At 52.0% G+C, this 23,023-nt stretch overlaps 1 protein-coding gene across 3 annotated transcripts in view; it reads right to left on the bottom strand.

The window, feature by feature from the left end:
- Positions 1 to 19,361: 19,361 nt before the first annotated feature.
- Positions 19,362 to 23,023, bottom strand: part of CADM1 (cell adhesion molecule 1) — a 121,910-nt gene continuing 118,248 nt past the window's right edge. For all 3 annotated transcript variants that reach the window (XM_034069516.1, XM_034069517.1, XM_034069518.1), the window contains 2 exons: positions 21,966 to 22,097; positions 19,362 to 21,471 (listed from right to left, as the gene is read on the bottom strand). In XM_034069516.1, the coding sequence (XP_033925407.1) occupies positions 21,353 to 21,471; positions 21,966 to 22,097 (251 nt within the window). In that variant the 3' untranslated portion in view covers positions 19,362 to 21,352. The remainder of the gene's footprint in view (positions 21,472 to 21,965; positions 22,098 to 23,023) is intronic.

Raw genomic sequence — 23,023 nt, 5'->3', positions numbered from 1 at the left:
CTGCTGAATGATTATCCTGAACCAACAATTCAGAAAGCAGGAATTTACAGTGCCTGCCAGAGCCAGGAGTGCATTACTGTAGTGCTGGTACATAATGGAGCTGAAATATGTTTTTTTCCCTCCTGTTAGCCTGAAGAGAAAAGCCATTAAATATGATTAAGGTTAAGAGATTGCTAAAATTACAAACAGCCGCCATTCAATTATTTTGCTCTATAAAATGCAACACAGACTGAAGTTATTTCTCCAAAATGTGTTTTTGGAAAATAACATAACACAACTAATGTGGTTTGATGTAGCAAATCAGGTTTCAGATACTCCTCGTAATGCGAAACTAAGAGGTTCATAATTTAACTCAAAGTTCGTAACTTCAAGTCGTCAGGTGCCCGCTCCATTAAAAAACGTGGAGGGAAGGGGGGAAAATCAATCCCTCCCCAACTAATATCCTGTGGAGTTGTCTAAAGCTGGAGAGTCAATCAGGTTTATCACCCATTAAAGCAAAAGCCAGCAAACACAACAGCTTGGCACCAGTCACACAGACCTTATGGTGAGCAAATCCCTGCGGGAGTCTGATTCCCAGTGTGACCTGAGGTGGGTGTGAGGGACATTCTGGGCTGGCAGCATGGTGCAGGGCTGTATCCCGGACACCAGCTGCAGGGAATCCCAGTGCCCGGCTCTCAAGGTGCCAGCAAACACACCATGCTAAAAACATGGTTTCTGTCAGCCTCGCACAAGGAGCTGAAATAATGGGAAAGCTGGATAAAAAGTGGATGGGGATATATTAACGGCTAGAGACTGGTGGTTATTACAGTTAATAAAATATGAGGAATTGCATTATTCTGCTGAAAGCAACACAACACTCACGGGGTCCCCAGAGGCTGCCTGCAGAGCCACTTCCATCCGCAGGCTCCAAGTGAGCTTGGCATAGTGCTGTGCACTGGCTGCTGGGGCTCGTGCTGTGCCTGCATCGCCAGCCCCATCCCGGCAGCTGGGACACCAAACCCCAGGCCCAGCAGCATTCAGGCCTGGAGATTTCATGTGTCAGGAGGATTTGTTACCTTAGAGATGCTAAATATTCACCCGAGGCACTGGCGTGTGACAGGAGTCACAGATTCCCACCATGGTATCAGCATGATGCCCATAGACCCCATTTACTTCCACTTGTCACAACTTCTCCACAAGGTCCCCTTGCAGCTGGTTGCGAAGGGTTAATGTGTGGGAAATAGGTCATTTGATGAGTAATTGCATGATCAGGACCCAAAAGATCAATAATTTCTCATAACCACATACATAATTCATTCTGCTAATATGCTCATAATCATCTCACTCGCACCCACTTGCATCTCACAACAGCCATTCACTCGCTTGTCAGCCCCACGTAACCAAAACATGACACAGAAAACAAACATGAAGGAGACTCCTGAGTCCATGAGCAGCAACTTTACCAAGAGAAACCAGAGCTGTGCACCCTCTGTACCTGAGCACCCAAAGCATTTCCATTGCAGAACACTTTGGGACTATGCCTGGGTTTTGCTGGTGTTTGCCTGGAGCCATATGGGACATCCCAGTGACTGACTAGGAATTATCCAGTATCCAGCAACTTTCTTCTTCCTTGCCTGCATCACCTGTGTACCTGGCTCCATTCAGACTGGTCAGAAAACCACCTCCCTTTCGCTTGCTACCCAACCAGCTATTCCGTGCACATGAAACAGCACATAACTCTGTATCTGGCAGGTAATTAGCTGCAGAAAAAACACAAATGAAAACCAGAGACCATATTAATAACCACGCACAAACACGTATTTGGCTGGAGATGCACAATGAATTACTTCAATTTACCAAAAAGGCCTGGTTTATCTGCAGATGGGAAAGGAGACGTCTTCATTTCTGCTCTCATCTGTGAACATTAGCAGCCATTGGGGAGTAAGGTGAGGCTCCAGCCCCCCTGGCCCTCCTACCCCATTCCTCCTTTTAAATAAGGAGCAATGCATCCTGCAAATCCAGAAAACAGGGGATTCCAAAACAGAACAACCCCACAAAATGGGCTCAATGGCCACAGGGGGGCTCGGGATGCACAGCAGATCCGGCTGGTGACCCAGGCTGCACACTGCTCCCCACTTCCTCCAGCTTCTGATTGCTAAAGCATCTCTTTGCAGAGTGTTTATGTCTTTTGCATGAATGTTTAATCAGATACCCTTGCACTCTTCCCAGCAGCTTTCCCCTGGGAAGCAGCCGGAGCCGGAGCGACAGCTCCCGCCTGCTTCATTGGAAAGGATTTTCTGACAGGGAGAGGATAAATCGCCCTCAACAAGGAGCCATCAGCCTCAGCCCAGACTGAAACATGGAGCAGCCCTCCATGGGAGACAGGCATGGAGGAGGGAACACCTGGGAATGGAGCCCCACGCACTGGGTCTGCTCCAGGCTGGCCCCTTGTCTCCCCTCCTTACCAGGGGCAGGCTGGAGGGATGGATGCTGCGATGCCCCTCAGCCATCAGGAGGGATGTGTTAATGACCACCCAGAGCCCAGCTCTGGGACATCCATCCCAGGGAAAGTGTGTGAGCAGCATTGCAGCATCGCTCCGAGCTCTCCTCCTCCTGCTTACCCTGGGGCCTTCCTGGTTTACGGAAAAGCCTTTACCTTTGAATCAGGCTTCCACCTCATTCCAATCAAAGGCTGTACTCACTATGGATTTGCTTAACACTCGACCTTCTAGGCACCATCAAATCTAACACAGCTTGACAGATTCGGGATTAAACACTAAAGCCAGACAAATCCATATGGCCCCAGCAGATGCATCTGGATGGGCAGGATTGGGAAAAAGAGAAAAGGGAAGAAGATGGAGATGCATACAAAATTGGGCATCTTCTGCCCACACCAGGAGTTTGCTGCTGCAGCTGGAACAGAGCCCCTGATCCTGCTGATCTCAGCCCGCTCTCTCCCCTGCTCCATGGGGACCAGGGTCCCTCTCCCATCTCCTCCCATTGGGATGCTGCTCCCTGTCTGAATGGGCCAGATCCCACTTTTCCCTGCTCAGCCTCCCTCCCCGGTGCCCTCAGTGAGGTGCAGCCTCTCCTGGACAGTGTTCCAGCCACTGCAGCATATGGCTGGAAACAGCAGCAGCAGGAAGTATCAGCTGCCCAGGCTCACAGCAGCAGCTTGGGAATTCCAGGATGCAAGGTTTGGGTTTTTAACCTAAAACTCTTAGTTTATGAGGTATTCCCCTTCCTTAGCCAAAGGAAGCTCAAACCCAGCATGCCCGATGGAATTGCGTGTGTAATATATAACAGGGGGCCAGGCTAGCTAATCAAACATCTCCTCTGGCTTACCATGAGCCCTGGTGTCAGCACTGAGCCTGCAAAGCCCTCCCTCGGAGGCAAGGTGGGTTTATTTCTTTCCATTGCAGTAACGGCTGCGGAAGGCAGGCTCGGGCAAGGAGTTCATAATAACAAGGAGATAAGAATCTGATTTACTATCCCAGAGGAATCAGAGGTGTTTCCAAAATACCATTAGAAACGACACATAAAATACACTTTATCACTAAATGACACTTTGAGATTTTACGGGATCACAGCCTTGGAATTAGCAGCTCTGCTGCTACCACAGCTTTTTGCCTAACACCCTTCATGGGACTATCAAAATGAACGATGGGAGTTTTGTTTGGAAACTGCTGAAAACAGACATTCGGGTCTGAACCTTCCTTAAAGTAAGAACCATAAAGAAGCAGAGCATTAGTTTGCACAGCCTGGAAGCATCCTCAACACAGCAAATCCCACAGCACCCTGGAGCCATCCCTGCGCCCCCAGCAGCAGGGTGCAGGGGGACTCTGACCTGGTGGCTCCATGCCCAGCAGCCCTGGAGTGCTCTTTGCCAGCCCTGCCCTGGTTAAAGCCCCGTGGCACAGGCTGCAGTTCATTGGTAAGGCTGTGCCAGTTTTTGCCAAACATCTGGATTATTGATGCAAATCCCCCAGATGCTTTTGCAGTGTAAGCAGGAGCCTCAGCTCCAGCTGCCTGGCAGCAATCCCCACTCCTGGCATGTCCTGTGCTGGGAGAACCCCTTGGGAAGGACAAACTCAGCATCTTTCACTCCCTGCACCCAGCTGCTTGCAGTCCTGGCCTGGCAGCGGCTGCTGGTCCTGGCTTGGCAGCGGCTGCTGGTCCTGGCTTTGCTGCACCCTCCCATTGCTTGGCACCCTGCTTGGGAGCAGCAACCCCCCCAGTGGCTTTGGCACAGGCTGGAAGCACCAACCGCTATTCCCAGCCCCTGGAGGTCCCTCCTGCCCTGGTTGCCCACCGAAAGCCCCTGAGGCAGCAGGGGAAGCTGCCATAGGTCTCCATTGGGACTGGAGCCCTCCCAGCACACCTGCAGAGCCACACCACCCACGTCGGCCACAGCCTTGCCCACCTCAGCCCTACCCAGAGCATTTCCTGGGGGTTATAAACAAGCGTGTCCATGGTGGGAGCAAACTGGAGTGATGGCCGGTCACCGGCAGTGATTTCCAGCAATTACATGTGAATTAATTGATTTACCAAGTGATGCACTTGCTTTATATATAGTGGGTTTATTAAGTAACTAAGGTTTAGTAAGTGATTTCCAAGGCATGTTTCTTAGCACTGTGTAAATCTGAGTCAACCAGTTATTTCTAATGGTGGCAATAATTAAAAGTGAGGGACTACTTCTATTCCAGAGAACACTCAAGCAGGGCTGTGCCTTAGCTTTGTCCTTCCCTGCCCAGCACCATGGGCTGTGCCACGTCCCCTTTCAGCTCTCCCTGTAAAGTCACTCCCTTGGCTTGCCAGCTGCATCCTAACAACACATCCCTAATGCCTAGTCTGCACTGGGATTTATTTCCCACCAGGACGGTGCAAGGACCATTCCCATGGCTTATCCCACTCCACATAAGCATGGATGGCAGCACCATCCCCTCCATCCCCTGTATCCCCCCCCCACTCCTCCTCACACCCCCCAGCATGCACAGAAAGACTCCAAAGGAATTTTTGGGGGGTCTCAGGCTTAAAAGATTGGCTCTGTGCTGCTTTATGCCTGCATCTGTTCTGCTAAAATAACCACCCCTCCTAACCATGCCCACCTGCTGTCTTTTGCAATTTTAAGTATTTCTAAGTAGCAATCAAATCAGTATAATTTGTTCTTTATCTCAGAAAAACCATTGTGAAAGAAAAATGTGACCATTATGTTACATCAGGGAAAAATACAAGCCCTTTATTTCCAGCCTTCTCTCTATTCTATCAGATCTCACAGTCGTCATTATGCCCGTCGTATTTAATATTGCTCAAATGAACGGAGCTTGCTTTAATCACCGCAACCTTTCTGCCTCCCCCCAGCTCCCCCCTCCCCAGGGTTAAGGCTTTTTTCCTTTCTTTTTTAATTCAGATACATAAATACTCCTATTATGAATGCGTTAAGGGTTTCCAGGAGACAGCTCCACGGGCTCGTTTCGGGAGCTGGCTGCTATCAGCAGCATTCCCATCAGCCGCTATTGTGCGAGGATCGAGGTGCTGGAGCCCAGCAAAAGCAGGATGCGCCAGGCAGAGCCACCACCCACCGGCTGCTCCGGAGACATCACAATAAAAACCCGGGCAAATATTGACTCTGAAATCAATTTCCAGATTAGGATTGACTGCCGGAACTCAGCCAGGCTGCTGCAGAACCAGTCGATCCCGTGGCTCGCACATAATAAAGCGCACAGATCCGAGGTCAATGGGAAATTATTATTTATAGACTGGTTGCAAAGGTGGAGGAGAAGCCCATCACGGCCCCGGTTAATCCCTTCCCATGCCACAGGCTGCACTGTGGGGCAGGTTTGGGAAGATGTTGCTTTGATTTAAGGAACGGGGCAGTGGAACCTTTCAGCCATAAAAGACCCACTAATCAGTGGATCTGGTTTCCTGTGTGGTTTTCCACCCTGTGCTTATTTAGGCTCTTTTCATCTCATACTGGTTATTGAGATATCTCCCAGGAACCCCCCAGACAGGCTCTAAGCACCCTGAACCCCATGAGCGCTGCTCCTGGGCACAGGACCAGGAATACCCCACTGAAACTGAGCCCTGGCTTCATTCACATCCTCGAATCAGACATCAGAGAAGCCTCCCCATGTGCCTTTGCTCAGCCAGTGTTAGCTGGTTAACCGTGTGCTCAGGCTGCACAAGGTCACTCCTGGCAGGTGCTGGGGGAAGCTCTCAGTAATACATCAGACCTGTGTTACCTCAACAGCCCCTTCCCAAGACACAGCCACAGGGACCACAGCACTACAAATCAACACTGTCCTTTCCTTCTCTTCCCCTTCCCAAGTGCCAGCTTGGAAAACAGGAGCCATTTGCAGACAAATCCCCCATCACAGAAGCTGCTCTCTCCCAGGGATCCAACGTTATCACCATTTATGTGAGCTGTGAGCACATCTTCACTACACGAGAAGGATGGCACACAAGGTTCACATCATTAGACAGTAAGTCAGGGCTGGGGGTCAAGCAGTTCTATTTAACAGCCTGCTCCCGGTGCCAGCTCTTTAGCCTGCCGGGAGATGAGCGCAGACTCCGCTGCTGATGGAGATGGTCTGTTAGGGTTTGTCTGGGTCCTGCTTCTCCCTGGAAGCGGTTGGTGAAAGCCTCGAGTTCCCCTTGGGCACACTGCTCCCTTTGGCTCTGCAGCTGAGCATGGCAAAGTGAACCCCCTGACCCCTCCTGTGTCCGCTTTGGGCTTGGGGAAAGCAGGATGCTGATGCAGCAATCAGGGGTTAGTGCCCCAAGTGCCAGACCTGCTGTGGCATGGAGCCCTTCTGCACGTCAGCTCACCTCCTGCACATGGAGGGTGACTGCATTCCTATTGCCTTTTTAAAGCAATGATCTTTAGGACCGTCCAAGTGATGCATGTTCATGGAGCAGGGAAGCTCTGAGCCAATTCTGGGTTATCCAAACAACAGTAACTGCATTTGAGGTCTCGCTCTGCAGTAAGGCTCAGGATTAGGCATCCTTTGGCCAACACCACACAGTGACATGCTTACTGCTCCAGCCTCCTGTGCCAGCACGGCTGCAGCACATGCAGCTCAGCTACACTCAGCACATTCTCCTTTCCATAAATAAAAATTAAACAAACACTTAACAAGCATCATGCATATTAATACCCTCCAGGTGAAGGTTAGCATGAGCTGTGATTGTGGCAAACCGCATCTGATTAGATTGACGTGGAAACAGGGGAGATAAACAACCCACAAACCCCTAAAAATCAGAGTCATTTATTCTTTTGACCTCTATGAGTTTCTCAGTTTTATGCAACTTCAGCCTCCTTCATGCAATGGGATGCTTCCCTGCTCAGTGCGCTTCAAAGAAGCAGGTGCTGGCACATTACAAATGACTCCATTCCCCTCACCTCTCCAACGGTTCACTACATGTATGGCATCTGCATGACAAGCAGAGCTTTTGACTCAGGCGTCTCATAAAAAGCTCCTTGTGAAAGCAAGAGACTCATCATGGTCCCTCCGCTGAGCTGTCAAGCCTGTTGGGTAAGCAGGAGGTGTTGGGGATGACAGGGCCTGGAGCTCAAGCTGGCTTCTCCCACAGCCTGTCAGGTTTATTTTGCAGAGGGAGCCAGTGCAGTGAGGCTGCTTTGGGATGCAGCAGCAGGACAGCCTGCATCCCGGTTACCTGCATCCGAGCCAGTGCTCCGAGCTGCCACCTTAGGCAACAAACACCCATGTCATTGTTTAGATGCCTGCACTGATGTGCATCCCAAAGCATCCCTCTTTCTTCCCTGACTTTAAACAAGTTCAGGCATTGGCATCCAAACCGACTCTGTTCCAGCACAGCAGTCACCAATTCCCCCTCACTCAGCCCCAAGGAAAAAGGCCATTCCAGCCATAGACAGAGAGCCTCCCCTGGCTAATAAACACCAATAAAGGCAGCCTGGAAGGATCTAACCCACGACTGGAGGTTCTCCACAGGGTCTCTGCTCTGCTGCTGCAGAAGCACCAGCAACACGTTCCAGTGGATGGGCACTGATTGTTCCTTTGTTTCCCGTTTGTGGTGGCACTGCTCATCACAGCGGATGCTAATGAAGATGTGATGCGGGCAGCGCCCTCCGCAGCCATTTCTCAATTCATTAGCATCCTGTCACTCCAAGGGGTGACTGCAGAGACCCATGTTCCCACATTCCCACCTTTCACCAGAACATGACAGGATAATAAAGCAAGGCTATTTCCCATCCGGGGGAAAAGCCAAACGCTTTCCTTAAGCTCAGCAGTTGTTACAAGCCCCTAAAATGGAACAGAAAACAACAGAGCAACACCCCAGCACCCGAATGAGCAACAGCGAAGACTCACGGCGCACCCCTGCTCTCAGTGGTGTGTTAATCCTGAGCACATTGCAATACTTCCCCTGTTAGCAATGCTGCACATTAGTTCTACAGAAAACAAGCAGATGCTTTTTCCCAGTGGCAGCCTGGCAGGGGGTTCCACATCTCCCAACCCTTCTGTGGGTCCAGAAACACCTGATGTTTTCACCTTATCCATTCAAAAACCCCAAACCCCAACAAATCTGTAGGAACAAATGGTGATGCTGGTGGTTCAGTGTTTATCAAATCACCGAGTACATCAGTGCAGGCAACCAGGCGGCCACAGATAAAGGCAAATGTGTCCTAACACAGGCACCAACACACCTCTTCAGTGGGACAGACTTATTCTAGCAGCTCAATGTAGCAAGAAGCCCATTTCACTCCTGAATTCAGAGCAGGCATGTTCTCCGAAAGGATGGAGTAAGCCATAACCAGTTCTTGGTTAGGAAATCCAGTCACTGAACCATCCGATGGGCTCCCGAGTTAATGTGATAATAGCTGAGCCAGGTTCTTTAACACAACTGCAGCAGCCGGCACCGCTGTGCTCAGGTTTCTGCACTACTTCTATCAGCACGGTATCTAAACTCGACTCCTGTGCTCTGACTGGGGCCATATGTTACTGGCAGACACTCAGATGAGCCGTGAAGCTCATGCAGGTATTTGCTAACTCTGTGGAGATGCAGAATTTGCCAATCTCCGTTCTCCTGATAGCGGCTTCCTCATCCAAGTGGGAAATAACAGCAGCACAGGGTGAGCCCGGCAGGCTCCAAAGCTGTGGGCACCAAACAGCTGGCATAGAGCTTTGGAAAACATCCACCCACAAAACAGGCCAATTCGGGATAACCCAGGAAACAAGGAGCAGACACTGAGAAGCAATAACCTGGTTTCCAGCTGTGGAATTGCTCTCACCCAGCTCTGTGACCCTCTGCAGGCAGGGAGGGAGGGGAACAAGACATGGCTCAGCACAGCAAAGGCCTCTCCCTCCTCAAACAGGAGGTTTTGGAGTCCCCGAGATGCTGCTGCAATGGGGTGACAATGTACAGCCCTCTTGGCATGAGGGGCCCCTGGGAAGCAAACAGCAGCATCAGCTTCTGTGAGATGCTCACACGCAGTAGGTTTGGCAGACACCAGTATGGCAAAGCAGCCAGGAGGTCCCTGCCCAAGATAAATCCCTTCTCCCTCCCTACAACCACTCCAGCAAAGCGTGGTCCAGGGTAAGGGCCCTGGCTCTGCGGCAGAGCAGGACAGACAAGTGTTGGCAGCATCCAGACCCACAGACCTCGCACTTCTCTTATTGAATTTCACTCTCTCCGCCTCTGCTCGCAGCTCGCTTCCCTTTCAGCCCCAGCTGCAGCACAACACCGTCTGAGCTGTGAAAATGCAGTCAGCACATCCAGCCACTGCCTCCTGAGCGGCCCCGATTCTGTCATCTCTCCACGGCTGACAGCACTCCCTGATGTTAAATAGGCTTCATGGCCGAGTGGGGGCAAGCTAACGGGGTAAGGAACCAGCAAAGGGAGAGGAAGACAGAGTGAGATGCCGAGAAGGCAAGAAGGCAACAGGGAGGCAGGAGCACATCCAGACCCCATGTTGAAGACCATCCCTGCACACTGGCATCAACTCTCCCAGCACACATGGAGCCATCCAACCAGGAACAGAACAAATCTCCTTGACCAGCTTACAAGGAAAACACCTTTTCCCTCCCCTCCCAGAGGGTCTGGCTGTGCTCATGGCAGGACAGGGGCTGAGAGCCACAGGAGATCGGGGTGCTTTGGGGTAGCTTTGCCTCCTCCATGTGCGAACACTGCTGCAGCCATACTGCACACAGCCCACAGAGCCCCATCAAAGCTCTTCCATCTTCAGTTTTCCTCCTCTTAAATCTAAGAGGGAAAAACATAGCAAATGTTTGGTGAGAGCTGCTCCCCGGGGCAGGCTGGAGGAGATGCGCTCTCACAGATGAGCTACCACAACTCCCCTTCCTTGTTTATCTGCTTCATATTTGAAGCACGGGGTGGGGAAAAAGGAGTAATATTTGGCTGAATTCCCTGTGCCTGTCAAAAACCAACACTTCATAAATATGTAATTGCGCCTATCTATCACCTGCTGGTGGTTTGGGCTTCCAGGAGCCAGGGAATCATCGCGAACCTCTGCATGGAGCTCGGTAATAAGCAGGAGGCAAAGCTTCGCTTTCCTTCCTATTGCTGCCCCAAGGATCCAACTGCTCTGGAGAAGCTGGGAGCTCTGGGGAGGTGGGATGAGGAAAGAAATTAAGTTTCAGCAAGTAAAATAAAATGAACCTGTAGTTCTGCTTTCCTCCAGTGTCTGGGGTAGCAATTACCGGAACCATAAGTGACCAGGGAGGGGTTTGGGCAGAGTCTTTAGGTGACCAACAGTGTTACCAGCAAGGCAGTGCCACCCTCATGGCACAGACGGGAAAACTGAGGCACTGCCTTTTCCCATGTCCCTGGCCACCCTGCCTAGGTGTTCCTCCTGAGCAGGCATCATGGACAGAGGATGCTCTTGCTCCTCTCCATCCCTGTGCTCCCTGCATTGTGCATTGAAGGATGCAGGCAGGAAGAGCTCAGCACACAGAACGGACCTTTCCTGCTGTGATGCACTTGAAAACACTCAAAAACAGACAAATCACACTCCCCCCATCACCCCCCACCAGTCAGCCTCGCACAAGGGCACCGGCTCTCTTCCATAGACAGTTCCTTTTAAGGACCACGCACTTACATTTAATTAAAAGTATCTACGTGGGAATGAGATTAATTAATTCTCCTTCTACCCAAGAGCCCTCTCATTGTGTTCTCTTAAATGAGGTTTTAAAATGTTGTCTCTCTGCCCTATCTTGGCTACTTGTCTCCAGACAATGCTTGGGCTGTTATTCCAGCATTACACCAGCTCAGTGCTTCTTAAAGCAAAGGCAGGGTGCAGGGCCGGCCTGTTGTGCTCTGCAGGAGGTTAAGAGTAAAGCTCAGGACATGTGTGGCCACCCCTGAGGATCTGCTCAGCCTTCCCATAGGGACACTGACAGCCTCCATGCAACACACGGCCTGAGGATGCTGCATGGGTGAGGCTTTGCAAGGTCAGAAGGTGAAGACAGATTCAAACTGGAAGGAGTGGGCTGCAAAAGGCTTCAAAGCCTGGTTGGGAGCCCAGCAGAGCGGATGCAGCAGCATCGAGGACCCTGCGAGCGATGGTGATCAACCAGACGGAGCCTCCACAGCTGCCCAGCGCCAACAACCCCCATGCAAACCAGTAACGCAGGAGCCTGTGGACACCGGTTCCGAACCCCCCACTTCCCCTAGCCGCCTGCCCGCGGGTCAAGCACAGAGACGGGGAAGGGGAGCGCTGCCAGGAGGGTTCAATGCCCCCAACCTGGGCGGAAGGGAGCGGATGAGCTTCCCGGAGCCTGAGAGGGGATGCGGGAGGGGACCCCGAGCTGGGCGGCAGGAGCGGAGCCGCTGTTAGACCCGGAGAGCAACGTGTGCTCCAGCCCCTGCTCTTCCCTGTGGGCTGACTTCACAGAGGAAACGCCTTCATCCTAACTCAGGGTCCGGCAGAGAGGATGGAAACCGAAGCGGAACAAGTTACCTGTGCTGGCGCCAGAGCCACAGGACAGGAGGGGGCTCCGGCGCTGGCTCACATGGCCCGGGAGGATGGGAATGAAGGCAGAGTGCAAATGGCACAGCACAGCTGCCTTTGGCTCTCCTGCCTTTAGGCAGCAGCACTGAGCTACCTGCACAAGCTACGTTATCATTTACAGGGAGTCTGAACCGATGTGCAGGCAGTGTACCCCTGCTCGGGGTGCATGGGGAACCATAGGAGAGCATGGGGAGAGCTCAGGGGGTTACGGTGCTCCCAGGCAGGGAAAGGGGCTCGGATTCCCGACTCCACCCTCTCTCTGGCACAACTTTCCTTTCCCTTCCCCTTTCCCCCACTGATCCCTTCAGCTGTTTTCCTTCCGTGCCATTTCCCAGCTGCCAATCTTCCCATCGACCCGTGAGCTCCAGCCTCCCGCAGCCCAACATTAATTGATAGGGGACCAAGAGGTTTCTCCTCCCGAACAAGGGCTTCCCAGACAGGTCCAACAGTACCCCAGCCAGGCTATTTACATTGTGAGTCAAACATGAGATCACCCAGCGGCTCCCCAAGGCTCATAAAGGCACATCATCAGGGCAAGCTTATTTACAAGTGGATTTCTATCAAAATAGGGGACCTCAGTAGTCCTTCCTAGATCAGCTTCCCAAGCCATACCTGTGCCAAAGTATTTGCATCCCAAGTTCCAGAGATGGTTTGTGTTTCACCTGAAATCCCTGTGAGAAATCCCAATTGGGAGCACCCATGGCAAGTGCCTGGTGACTTGGCTCAGATTAACTCTGGCCAGATCAGCTCTTTGCACAGTTTAGCCCATTTATATAGATCCTGATTATGGTTTTGACAGATTTTCCTGACTTTGGTGGTAAAAACAAAGAGAGCAAGGGGTGGGGGATAAGAAGAATCTTAGCTGCCACGCTTCAGATAGTGCTTCAGACATGAAATATTCATTGCCTCTCAACCACGGTCTACAAGCTGGTAAGTGCTTCTGTGACCCCAAATAACACAGCACTGCTCCTTCCCAGTCCCCAAGCTGGCAGCAGCTCCTGGGCCTTGCTTCTCTCTTGTACCTTGGAGAAGATGGGAACCCTCTGGAGGACACTCCTGCACCCCAAGGACTAGAGGCTATGCAGGGGACCCTTAAAACAGATTTGGGATGCCCAGGCAGCACTTATCTCCTCCTGATTTATGTCTCTGCAGCTTCTCTAGTCAATTCAGTGGATCGCCTTTACCTTCAGCGCTGTCTCTCCCCTGTAACACTAATCTTTTATTCATCTCAATTCTGAGCAAAGACTTTCCAGATAGTGAAGATGACAACGAGCACAGCAGGTATTTTGCCTTGCTGTCAGGCACCAGGACTGTGGATGCTCCCTGTGTACCACCCACAGCCTCCCTCCTGCGCCAATAAGGATGTGGGTGCCCAGGTTCCAGCATCATCCATACCCTGCCCTAGGAGAAACCAGGTCATGCAGAGAGGCCTGAGTTGTGGATCACAATCTTCCCATTCTTCCCAGTCACTGCCTGGGTGGAAATTTCCAACATCCCTTTCATGCAACAGCTTACTCTCTGCCAGATTTATCTGCCTGCTATTAGCCTTCAGAGCCTGATTTGTCTGCCTGTCATTTGGACAAATGTTGACAGGCAGAAACAAGCAGGGCTTGCTTTCTTCCCCTCCCTTCTGCTTTCTTTTCTTCCCCCTCCACACCATCCACTGCCAGTGAGAACATCAAGGGAAAAGGATGAACAACTGACCCATAAAATAAATACAAGGCTTACAGTTTCTGATCAAGATTAAATATTGTAGGAGTCATGGCCAGATAAAAGCTGCGGAAGGAAAGTCTCAGACCTCAGAAAGTATCCTCCCCACCCCAGCAGAACTCCCAGTGACTGCAGGGGGAAGGCAGCCCCTGGGTCAGGGTCCCCAATTCACTCATATGCCTATAGCCAAAGAGACAGCCCTTGGGAGGAGGAAGGAGCATCATTGCCTTGCTCTGCTCCCACAGCAGAGGCAGCAGCTCCACAGGAGGGGAGCCCATCACCAGGGCAGCGTTTTAGAGCCAGCTTTATACACACAGGGTAAGAGCAGAGCACAGAGCACACAACAAAGAACTGCATCAAATACTCTTTGTTTAACCCCAGGACATGTGTCTGGTTTAGAAGCTGTGTGGAGCCTGCTCTGCAGCCTGCAGGGACAAGACACCAGCTAAAGGAGCTTGAAGGCAGCAGCAAACTGCTCTCCTCAGCAGGGCTGGGAGATGATGGCCTCCACTCAGAGGTGCCTGCACACAGATAACCACAATTCACACACAGTTTGCACAGGAGGCCGAGGTAGACAATGGGAATGCATTCACTACTATAGAGCTGGGTAACAACCACCCCTCAGAGCTCAAGGACACTGTGCTGTCTGCTCTTGACCCCCCTTGTCCCAGAGGGAAAGCTGTTGGCCCAGCTGATGGGCACATAAGGAGGCTCCATGGAACATGCAACGGGTGGAACGTGCTTCGCCATTCCTGCTCCACTCTCCTCCTTTCCCTTCACATCAATGCATACCCATCTGCTAAAGCACTGAAGCACTCCAGCCACCCAGCAGCTGAACTGGTGCTTGCCAGGCTAGTGCAGATTTCATTTCCCTCTCACTGGTTGCCAGTTTTCCCAATCCTGTTGGTCTCAGGTTTGCTTTCACAGAGGCACCCAGGCAAGCAGTGCTGCAGCACAGCCATGTGCAAACACAACCACAGCTAACCAATGAATGGGGGAGCTTAGGGTTTCACAACCCTCCCTGCCTGAGCCACCCCCACAAACAGAAACACATCCAGGAGCACCCCAACCCCCCTGAACACCCTCTTACCTGCAGAGCCAGGTCCCTGCATCCAAGCCAGGCACTGGGGCTGAGGTGAGCACTAAGTACCTGCAGGTGGGGATGGAAAGTGGCTGCAGCTGAGCAGGGGCAGGGCAGGAGGGTGGTGAAAGCCTCCCCTTGTACCAGTCCTTGGTTTGCCTTAAGCATATGTGTGTTTTCCTGGGCTAAAAGGCACAGCTGATAGACGAGCACCAGCTCCAACCCAATTCAATTCTGTTTAAAGTACCCAAAGTTTATGCTCAAAAATCTATGAGTCTGTACCCCTTGAGCACTGAGCACTTGCACACAGACCAGAAAGCGTTGTCAGACCCTGCTCAAAACCACCCTGCTAACCATGGCATGAGGCGAATGGGTTGGGTCTGGGGTGGAAGGGTGCTTGCTGGGACCAGGCTGCTGGCAAGCTTCTGCCTCATAGCCGGTTGGTATGGGCTGAAGTGCACCCTGGAGCACATCAGTGTCCTCCTCTGTTCTGCACTGGAGCCAACAAGCAATTGTGCAAACACGAGCCAGGGAGTCAAAGCAGTGGCACAGAAAGAGTTGGAGCAGCACTCGGCAGCAAATTAGACATTTAAAAGCTGAGGAGAGTGACTGGTGAAGATTAAACGTGTTATAGATCTGCTGGAGGAGAGGCGAGTGAAAGAAAAGGTGGATCATTGCCACCCCTCAGGCAACAGGGTGAAGATGTGTTTACGTACGGTGTGTAATCAAGTAGGAATGAATGCAAGGCGCGGGGCCCTAATTGTTCATTTGCAATCAAGGCCACGTACACCTTTTCTTAGTCACAGAAAAACAGCGCTGGGCTCCTTGTTCCTGCTCCACAGCAGCGTTACCTGGAGGAGGGACAATTACCCACAGTAACAGGGCTGAGTGCGGGCACAGAGCAGCTGGGGAAGGGAAGCTGCATCCTCACCATCAGAGTGATGCTCTGGACACTGGGATGGGAGCAGTGTGGCAGACAGGAGAGCAGGAAGGGCAGCACGCAGAGCTTTCCTTCCGCACCTGATTGAGATTCCAGTGCCGGTGCCGCTGCCATGCTGAGGAGCTGCTGCCATCCTGTCGCAGGCAGGAGCCAGTGCGGTGCCAGCCCCGAGGGAGCCGGAGCCGAGTACAGACGAGGGTGTGTGATCAAATATTCCCTTTGCTCCTTGCAGCTCCGTGGCTCCTGCTCGCCCGGCCCACATGTGCATGCTCCATGCGTGCTCCAGCAGGAGAGGCGATGCTCACCCTGCCTGTTGCAGCACAGAGGCAGATGCGAGGGCTCCTGGAGGAGGGATGATGCTGCCATGGGGATGCTGAACCCTGGTACCCAAGCAGAAGCTCTGTACCCAAACACGAACCAGTAACACCAGCCACCAACACCCAGGCTGTGCAGGCAAAAGCAGTGAGGGAATCCAAGCTCGGTGCTCTCTGGATGCTGAGAGCAAGTGTGTGGGGCCTTGGGGGAGATGCCTAGGACAGCACTGGTACTGCTGGGACACAAAGCAAGTCTTTGTTGAAGCCAGTCAGATGAAAACAGCATTTCCAGAAAGGAATGGGGATCATAACGGAGCACAGGAAACTGCCTGTGGGTCTTTCAACCAGCTCTTCCCTGGCACTGGGCATGTTCACCCCTGCTCCCAGCAGTGGGACAGACTGGGGCTCTGCTTCCTGCCCTTAGTCACCTTCCTAAGGACAGTGTGGTTGTTTAACTGCAGTGTGTTTATTGAACTGAAGTGTGTTTGTGTAACTGAAGTTGGTTTATTTACCTACAGCCTGGGTATTTCTCTAAAGTTTGGCTATTTGACTGGACTTGGTTTATTTAACTGAAGCTGTTTTGTCCAATTACAGTTTGTTTGTTGAATTAAACCTTCCCAAGGAGGTTCTGCAGTTCCATGCAGACAGTGCAGCACTGTGAAGGGGGGATGTGTGCGATGAGGATGCTCTGCTGCAAACACCTGATCATTTGGACCCATCACGACCTTGCTCAGGGCAAAGGAGTGAGTGGCTTTGCCCTGGATCCTGGGCTCAATCTGAGCTGGTTCTAACTCATGTGCAGTGAGTGCCCACACTGTGCTCCCAGCACACTGCTCACCCAGGGTTATTGTGTGCTTACCGCTGCACTCTGTGCATGGCGGAGCAGCAGCTCTGGTCCTTACACCATGGGGCTGCTGCTGCACCAGCTCCCAGCATCCCTGCTTACCCAGTCCCATCGCCAGGACCCAGCACTGGGGGCACGTCCTGCCCGATCGATGCCGCCTGCAGCTGCTGCCGAGAAAATGGGATTGGATCTTCAGGAAAAGCTATTAGCCCGTTGTCAGGCAGTGATGGGAGCTGCCTGGCCAGCATGGATCAATGCTGCCGGCCCCAGCGCCCCGCTCCTCCTTTCTATAGCAAGTGCGTTTCAACCTGAGCCTGGAATTCAGGTTCGTTTTATCTGATCTAGGTTAAAGTGTCATCTATCACTAATTACCTTATGAGGCAGAGCACTCGAAGCTGGGACTTTATTCTTTGATTTTATAACAACCCAGAAGCATCCTCAGGTCCTCTTCATGCAAAAGGCTCAACAGCTGTAGGCTCGCTCTGGAAGGGAGCACGTTCCTGCCACTGGTCACCAGGGATATTCGATCCACTGAGTCTAGTTTCTTACTGTTCCTCTTTTCAGCTTTCCCCCTCAGTGTTTGTGTGTCCTGATGTCTGTTCAAGCAGCTGTTTCACTGAGAAACTGATTACAAATGGTACATTTGCACATTCTTCTTGTCCATTTGTGCTGCCTGGGCAGGGCCACAGGAGAAAGGCCTGAAGTGTTCAGGTGCCAGGAGGAAAGAGGCAGAAAAGGGGTAGTAGGTGACCCCTGAAAGCCCAAAGGATGAGGACCACAGATAGGATAAAGCACAGACTTTGTTCTTTCTGAGGACCAGGGAGGCCATAGGAAGCTCCACAGAAGCTGAGACGCTCAGCAGCAAAGCCCCAACACAGCAAAGGGTGGAAGGGGGCACACAACCCCGGGCACAGGGAAACCACTGCAGCTTCTGAAGCCCTCACAGACGAACTCAAGGAGGTTTCTGAGCAGATGTAGTTCTCTGTGTGGTGCTAAACGGACAGACAAATGGCTAAAGCAATGGCTCACAGTGTAACCCTACAGTCAGATGTGGGATGGTGGCATGAGCCCATGCTGCTTGAGAGGAAGGGCTGAGCTCTGGTTGTCCACACAGACCCCCTTGTTCCCAGGCCCATAACGAGATAGAAATGAGAACCTTTAGAAGCCGTGGCTAAGTAAGCCTGTGATCTTTGCAAGCAGCACTCCCTGTTTGGGTTTCTTTCCCAAACAGATGGATACTGCGGCATGAAATTGCCAAGATTAAAGGCAGCAGCGGTTCAGTACAGGCGACTGGGGACATGAAATGGTTGTGCCATTGGAGGACAGGGATCCAGAGCTCTGGCACAGGCTCCGCTCAGCACTCACAGAAGGTAAACAGCCCCAGAGCAAGGCAGTCGCACACAGAGGCACTGGCAAACCCACCAAGGATGATGCTGGGATGGGGATGAGCCTCCGATCTGTCCACAGCAGGGCTGGGGCTGGCAGCACCCGCACTGAGCGATGCTCACAACTGCATCCTCAACAAGCTCTTGGTGTTCAAACACCCTCGAACTGGTTTGACACTGGAAACAAGAAGCAGCCATAACCCAGGGCTCCCCATCCTCTCCCCTCCCACCACAGCACATCACCTCCGAGCATGCTGAATTATTGAGAGCCACTGCAGCCCGGCAGCAGCAGCAGGTCTGTGTGCAGCAGGCATCTCAGACACAGCATTAATCATGGCTCAAAGCCCTCGGGGAGGGAGGCTGGCTCCAGCAGCACATGTTGAATGAGGAATCACAAAGAACCTCTCCCCACTGCGACATCCAGAGTGGGACACTCGAGGCAGCTCATGGCAAAGTGTGTGCAGGAGAATGTGGGTTGTGGCATTCCGGGGTGCTGGCCTGCTGTAACATCTCTATGTTATGAGACACGGGCCAGTTGTACATAGAACAGCTTCACTGTACACAGCAGCCTGTTTACGCACAGGGATGATGGCAGCGTGCCTCTCGGCAGCATCTCCTCACTGGAAAGCAACCGCTTTTCTCCTCCTCCTTTGTCCAAAACATCAAAGATTGATGCTTCCAGTTCCGCTGCTGCAGCTGCCTCGTAACCTGATTTCAGGGGGGACAATGAGCAGAGGCCCTTGGTACCAGTTCTCTTCACTGCAGTTGATGTCTTGGGGCAAGGAGCCACCTCAGATCATGGTTTGGAAATCCCAAGTGTTATAAAGGGAGGTGTGATGTATCTGGCAGCAGCCAGAACTGAAGTGGAGATGGGAACAGGGTCCCTCAATGCTCACCTGCTGTTACAGAATGTAAATATTGGTCTGCTATTAAAGCTTCCATACTGGGCTGCCTCCGGAGCACCTCAGGAAGACTGGAATATCAGTTACAGGTCGATTTGCTCCTTAAGTAAACACCGACGCAGGATAAAAACAGCATTAGAGGATGGCTACGACCGTGTCTGCAGATGGCAGGAATACAGAGAGCACAGAGAGATGGAGTTTTGTAACATTAATCTTTTTTTTATTAAGAAGACAGATATTTTATAGTACTTCTTTTCCTTTGTAAAAATGGTATACATGAACCAATACAAAATGTGAATGGGAACAGATGGATATGTATTTTCTTACATTGTAACACCTTCCATGGACACCTTAAAACAGAACTGGCCTAAGGGGAAAAACCAAAAAGGCCGGGTAAATAAAGAACAAGGTTGTTTATCATCAGTTCCGCGTCCTTCATTTGTAATATCCCTTAAACAAGGTTGTTCTTTCTTCACGCTTCAAAATCCTAATGATCTAAAGCTGTACAAAGTAATACTCAACAATACATTTCAAACAGTGCACTGTATACTGAAGAAAAAATACATAACCCAATATACAACTCAAAGTCGCAATTTCCTGGTTCTTATCCTGTTCCTAGGGTTTGTTTCGAATGCGTGGGGCCAAAATTTGCAATCTACCTGAGACGGAAAACACCAATCAAAACACATGAACCTGAGACATGTCAACAGCGTAAGTCAAAGTTACATCGGTAACACTGCACTACGGTACACTCCAAACAAAGATGGGCTGCTCAAAGCCAGGGTGCCCGTCCCGGCGGCCGGAGAGCCCCCACTGCTGCCTGCTCCCAGCCATGGCATGGGGGGCTCGGACAGGAGCTCGGCAAAATCGGCTTGGAACAAGGGGTATCCCTGCGAGGTCCTTGTCGCATGGAGGGGAAAGGCGGAATGATGCCAGAGTACAGCCTGCTCTCTGCCGTCCCGATCCCAAAGGAATCCCGCGGTGTGACGGGGCTGCCAAAAACAACAGCTAAACAAGAAAAACCCAAACGCACGGAAACGCTCCCCCCAAAGCCCCCCAAAAACCCAAACCTGACGCTAAGATTAATGCCTCCCTTAAATAAATCAGCAAACATTTTCCACAGAAACACAGTAAAAACAAAGCAAGAATCGCTCCAAATCCCGGATTACTCACAAGAAACAAAAGATTCAGCATAGAGACTTTAACACCGCCTTGTCCTGGTGCTCTGCCGCCTCTCACTTACGGTTCTACCGGACCTCGAGTCCCCGTTTCACCTATGGCTTTGTAAGTCGGTCAGCGCTCCCGTAGTGTCCCACGGGCAGGACACGAGGCCACTGCACTCCCCATGCCCCATGGCTGCAATGGGGGGAGGACGACAAGGGCCGGGCTGTGCCGGCTCTGGCAAAGCGGGACAGGGGGGCCTAGCCCCGAGAGCGGGATGGAGCATCCACAAGGCACGGGGCAGGAGCGGACATCCCGCATCCCTCCCGGAGGATACCCCAGGGCCGAAGGGCACCTTTGCTGAGCTCCAGCCGATTTCCTGGTCACCACCATTGAGAGCACCTGAAACACGGGCAGCCACGAGTGGGTTCTCACCGGTCTTTATCCGAGCCTTTAGGACGATAGAGGGAATGGGACATGGGCACACTGAACTGCAAACTACGAAGTCTAAAATGTGCTGGTTCTCCTCCGATGAGCTCGAGTTCTGAACGGAAACCGGTGACGAGAAAAAGAAACACCTTCAAGGAAACGCACCTACTCCAAGGGGTCCCGGCAGGCAGCTCCCGGAGCCCAAGGGGAAAGGGGAAACGAAGAGCCACAGAAACCCGAAGGGAACTAACGCACAGAAGCCCCTCTTCTTCCCAGCCTCCCCCCGACCCGAACAAACAGAAATTAAACAAGGCACAGAATCTTCTGCAAATGACTTCACTAAACTAAATCCAAGCCGGACTTGGCCAAAAAAAGAAAACCCAAACGAACTGAGGTGTCGAACAGCAGAGTGTACTTTGCGAGGAATATTTTTACACAGCCAATCCCGGACCCTCCCAGCCTCCGACTCTCCACACATTGGCTTTTGTTCTTGGAAAAGAAAAGACACAAGCTGGTTGCAACTTCCAATATCACTGTCTCTTGAGCGTTTAAATAGTAACCGTCCACGGTTGGACACCTCAACAAACCAAGGCTGCTCTAGATGAAGTACTCTTTCTTCTCTTCGGAGTTGTTTTGTCCTCCTTCTGCATTGATGATGGCTGTGTCTGCGTCGGCCGCATCATCTGCTCCTTTGGCTTCGTGAGTGAAGTATGTACCTGGAAGGGAAGCGGGAGGTTGTGTGACTCCTCGCAGGTCTCTGCAAGACCACAAGCCATGAAGCTGCGAGTGCCAGGGGAAAGCAAACCCCTAACGGGAGAGCAGGGGATGCTGAGTATGAGGGACTGAGCCACTGAGAGGCTCTTCAGCAGCAAGACCATGCTGCAAGCCCAATGGCACTGAGGCAAGTGTGCGTCCAGTCCTGCCCTGGGCATCCAGAGGAGCAACCCATTTATTATAGCAGGAGCTGGGCACTTGGCCTCCACAACCACGACAATACCAGGCTGCAACAGGAAGCCAGCGTTGGGAAACCTGTCCTCCTGACCCAGCACACAGAACATGGGGGGGCAGCTCCAGCCCTCCTCCATTCCCTGCTCCCAAAGGCTTTCAGGACTCTTCCAAGAGCAGCCGGGGTCCCTTGCACAAGACAAGACCCCGCTGCGAGCAAAGGGATGCACACGCCACGTCCGTTCCTCTCCCACTTTTGTCTTACCTTTATGTCTGGCAAAATATCGCCCTAAAATGATGAGCAGGCAAAGCATTGCAAACACGACCACGGCCACGACGCCGCCGACCACCGCGTGGTCCACGCTCCGGATCGCCCCTTCCTCACCTGCACGAGAATCTGTTGAGATCAGAAGAGGAATAAGAATTGGGGACTTACTACGATGCGCTCTGAAGGGTCTGGCTGCGGCTGCTCTTGGGGCTGGAAAAGCCACCCCTGTGCTCTCAAAAGGAAGAGGGGTAAAGCACAGAGCTGCCTCCCAGATGAGTTGGGGCAGAGGAGCTCGGTCTGGAGCCCAACTCATGTGGCGGCTCAACTCCAAGGGGTTTTCCACTAGAAGCAGCAGGGCTAAGACTACGCAGGTGGGAGGCAGCTGGGAGAGGAGAGATAGAGCCGGAGGTGGCTGCGGATCTGGGAGGTTTCCCTTGAGTGCTCCCCAAGTTCCCACCTCCCTGGGGATGGGGATGCAGGGAGCAGCAGGCCAGTACAGGAACATGAGCTCCGGAGGAGCATCGCTAACAATGGCCCTGTTGAAAACATTCCACTTCGGCCCAAAGAACCACAACCCAGCCAAGCCAGGCCAGTGAAACCATTCACAACCGTCCTTGCCCCGTCCCACCAAGCTGATGCTTTTGCTGTCCAAAGCATCTGCAATGTCCGGAGACACGGAACTCCTGACCCACAGTACAGAAAGCTCTTTGAAAGCGAGTGATAATTGTGGAGGCCTCCAACTGCTTTACTGCGCTTATTTAAGCCTTCAGCACACAATCAGTTTTCTTTCAGAAGCTCCTCTCCCTTAGGACGCCGTCACTGGGGAGAGGAATGACTTGTTTGGCAGGGGAACAGCTCCGAAATGAACCCACAATGAGCTATGGCCATGTAAAATGAATGTATGGCAGTGTAAACAATTTTAATTTAAGAACGCAGCTACATCAACCCTCACTGCAATCCTAATGGCAAGCGAGATTTATAATGTAGTAAAACACAATTATTCTCCCGCTGATTAATACATTAACATTTTGGAATAGAAGCTAAACCATTGTCTC

Source organism: Melopsittacus undulatus, chromosome 15 (genome assembly GCF_012275295.1).
Source record: "Melopsittacus undulatus isolate bMelUnd1 chromosome 15, bMelUnd1.mat.Z, whole genome shotgun sequence".
Lineage (NCBI taxonomy): Eukaryota > Metazoa > Chordata > Aves > Psittaciformes > Psittaculidae > Melopsittacus > Melopsittacus undulatus.
Note: the sequence above shows the minus strand (reverse complement) of the source record. Positions and strands in the feature narration are given on the sequence as shown.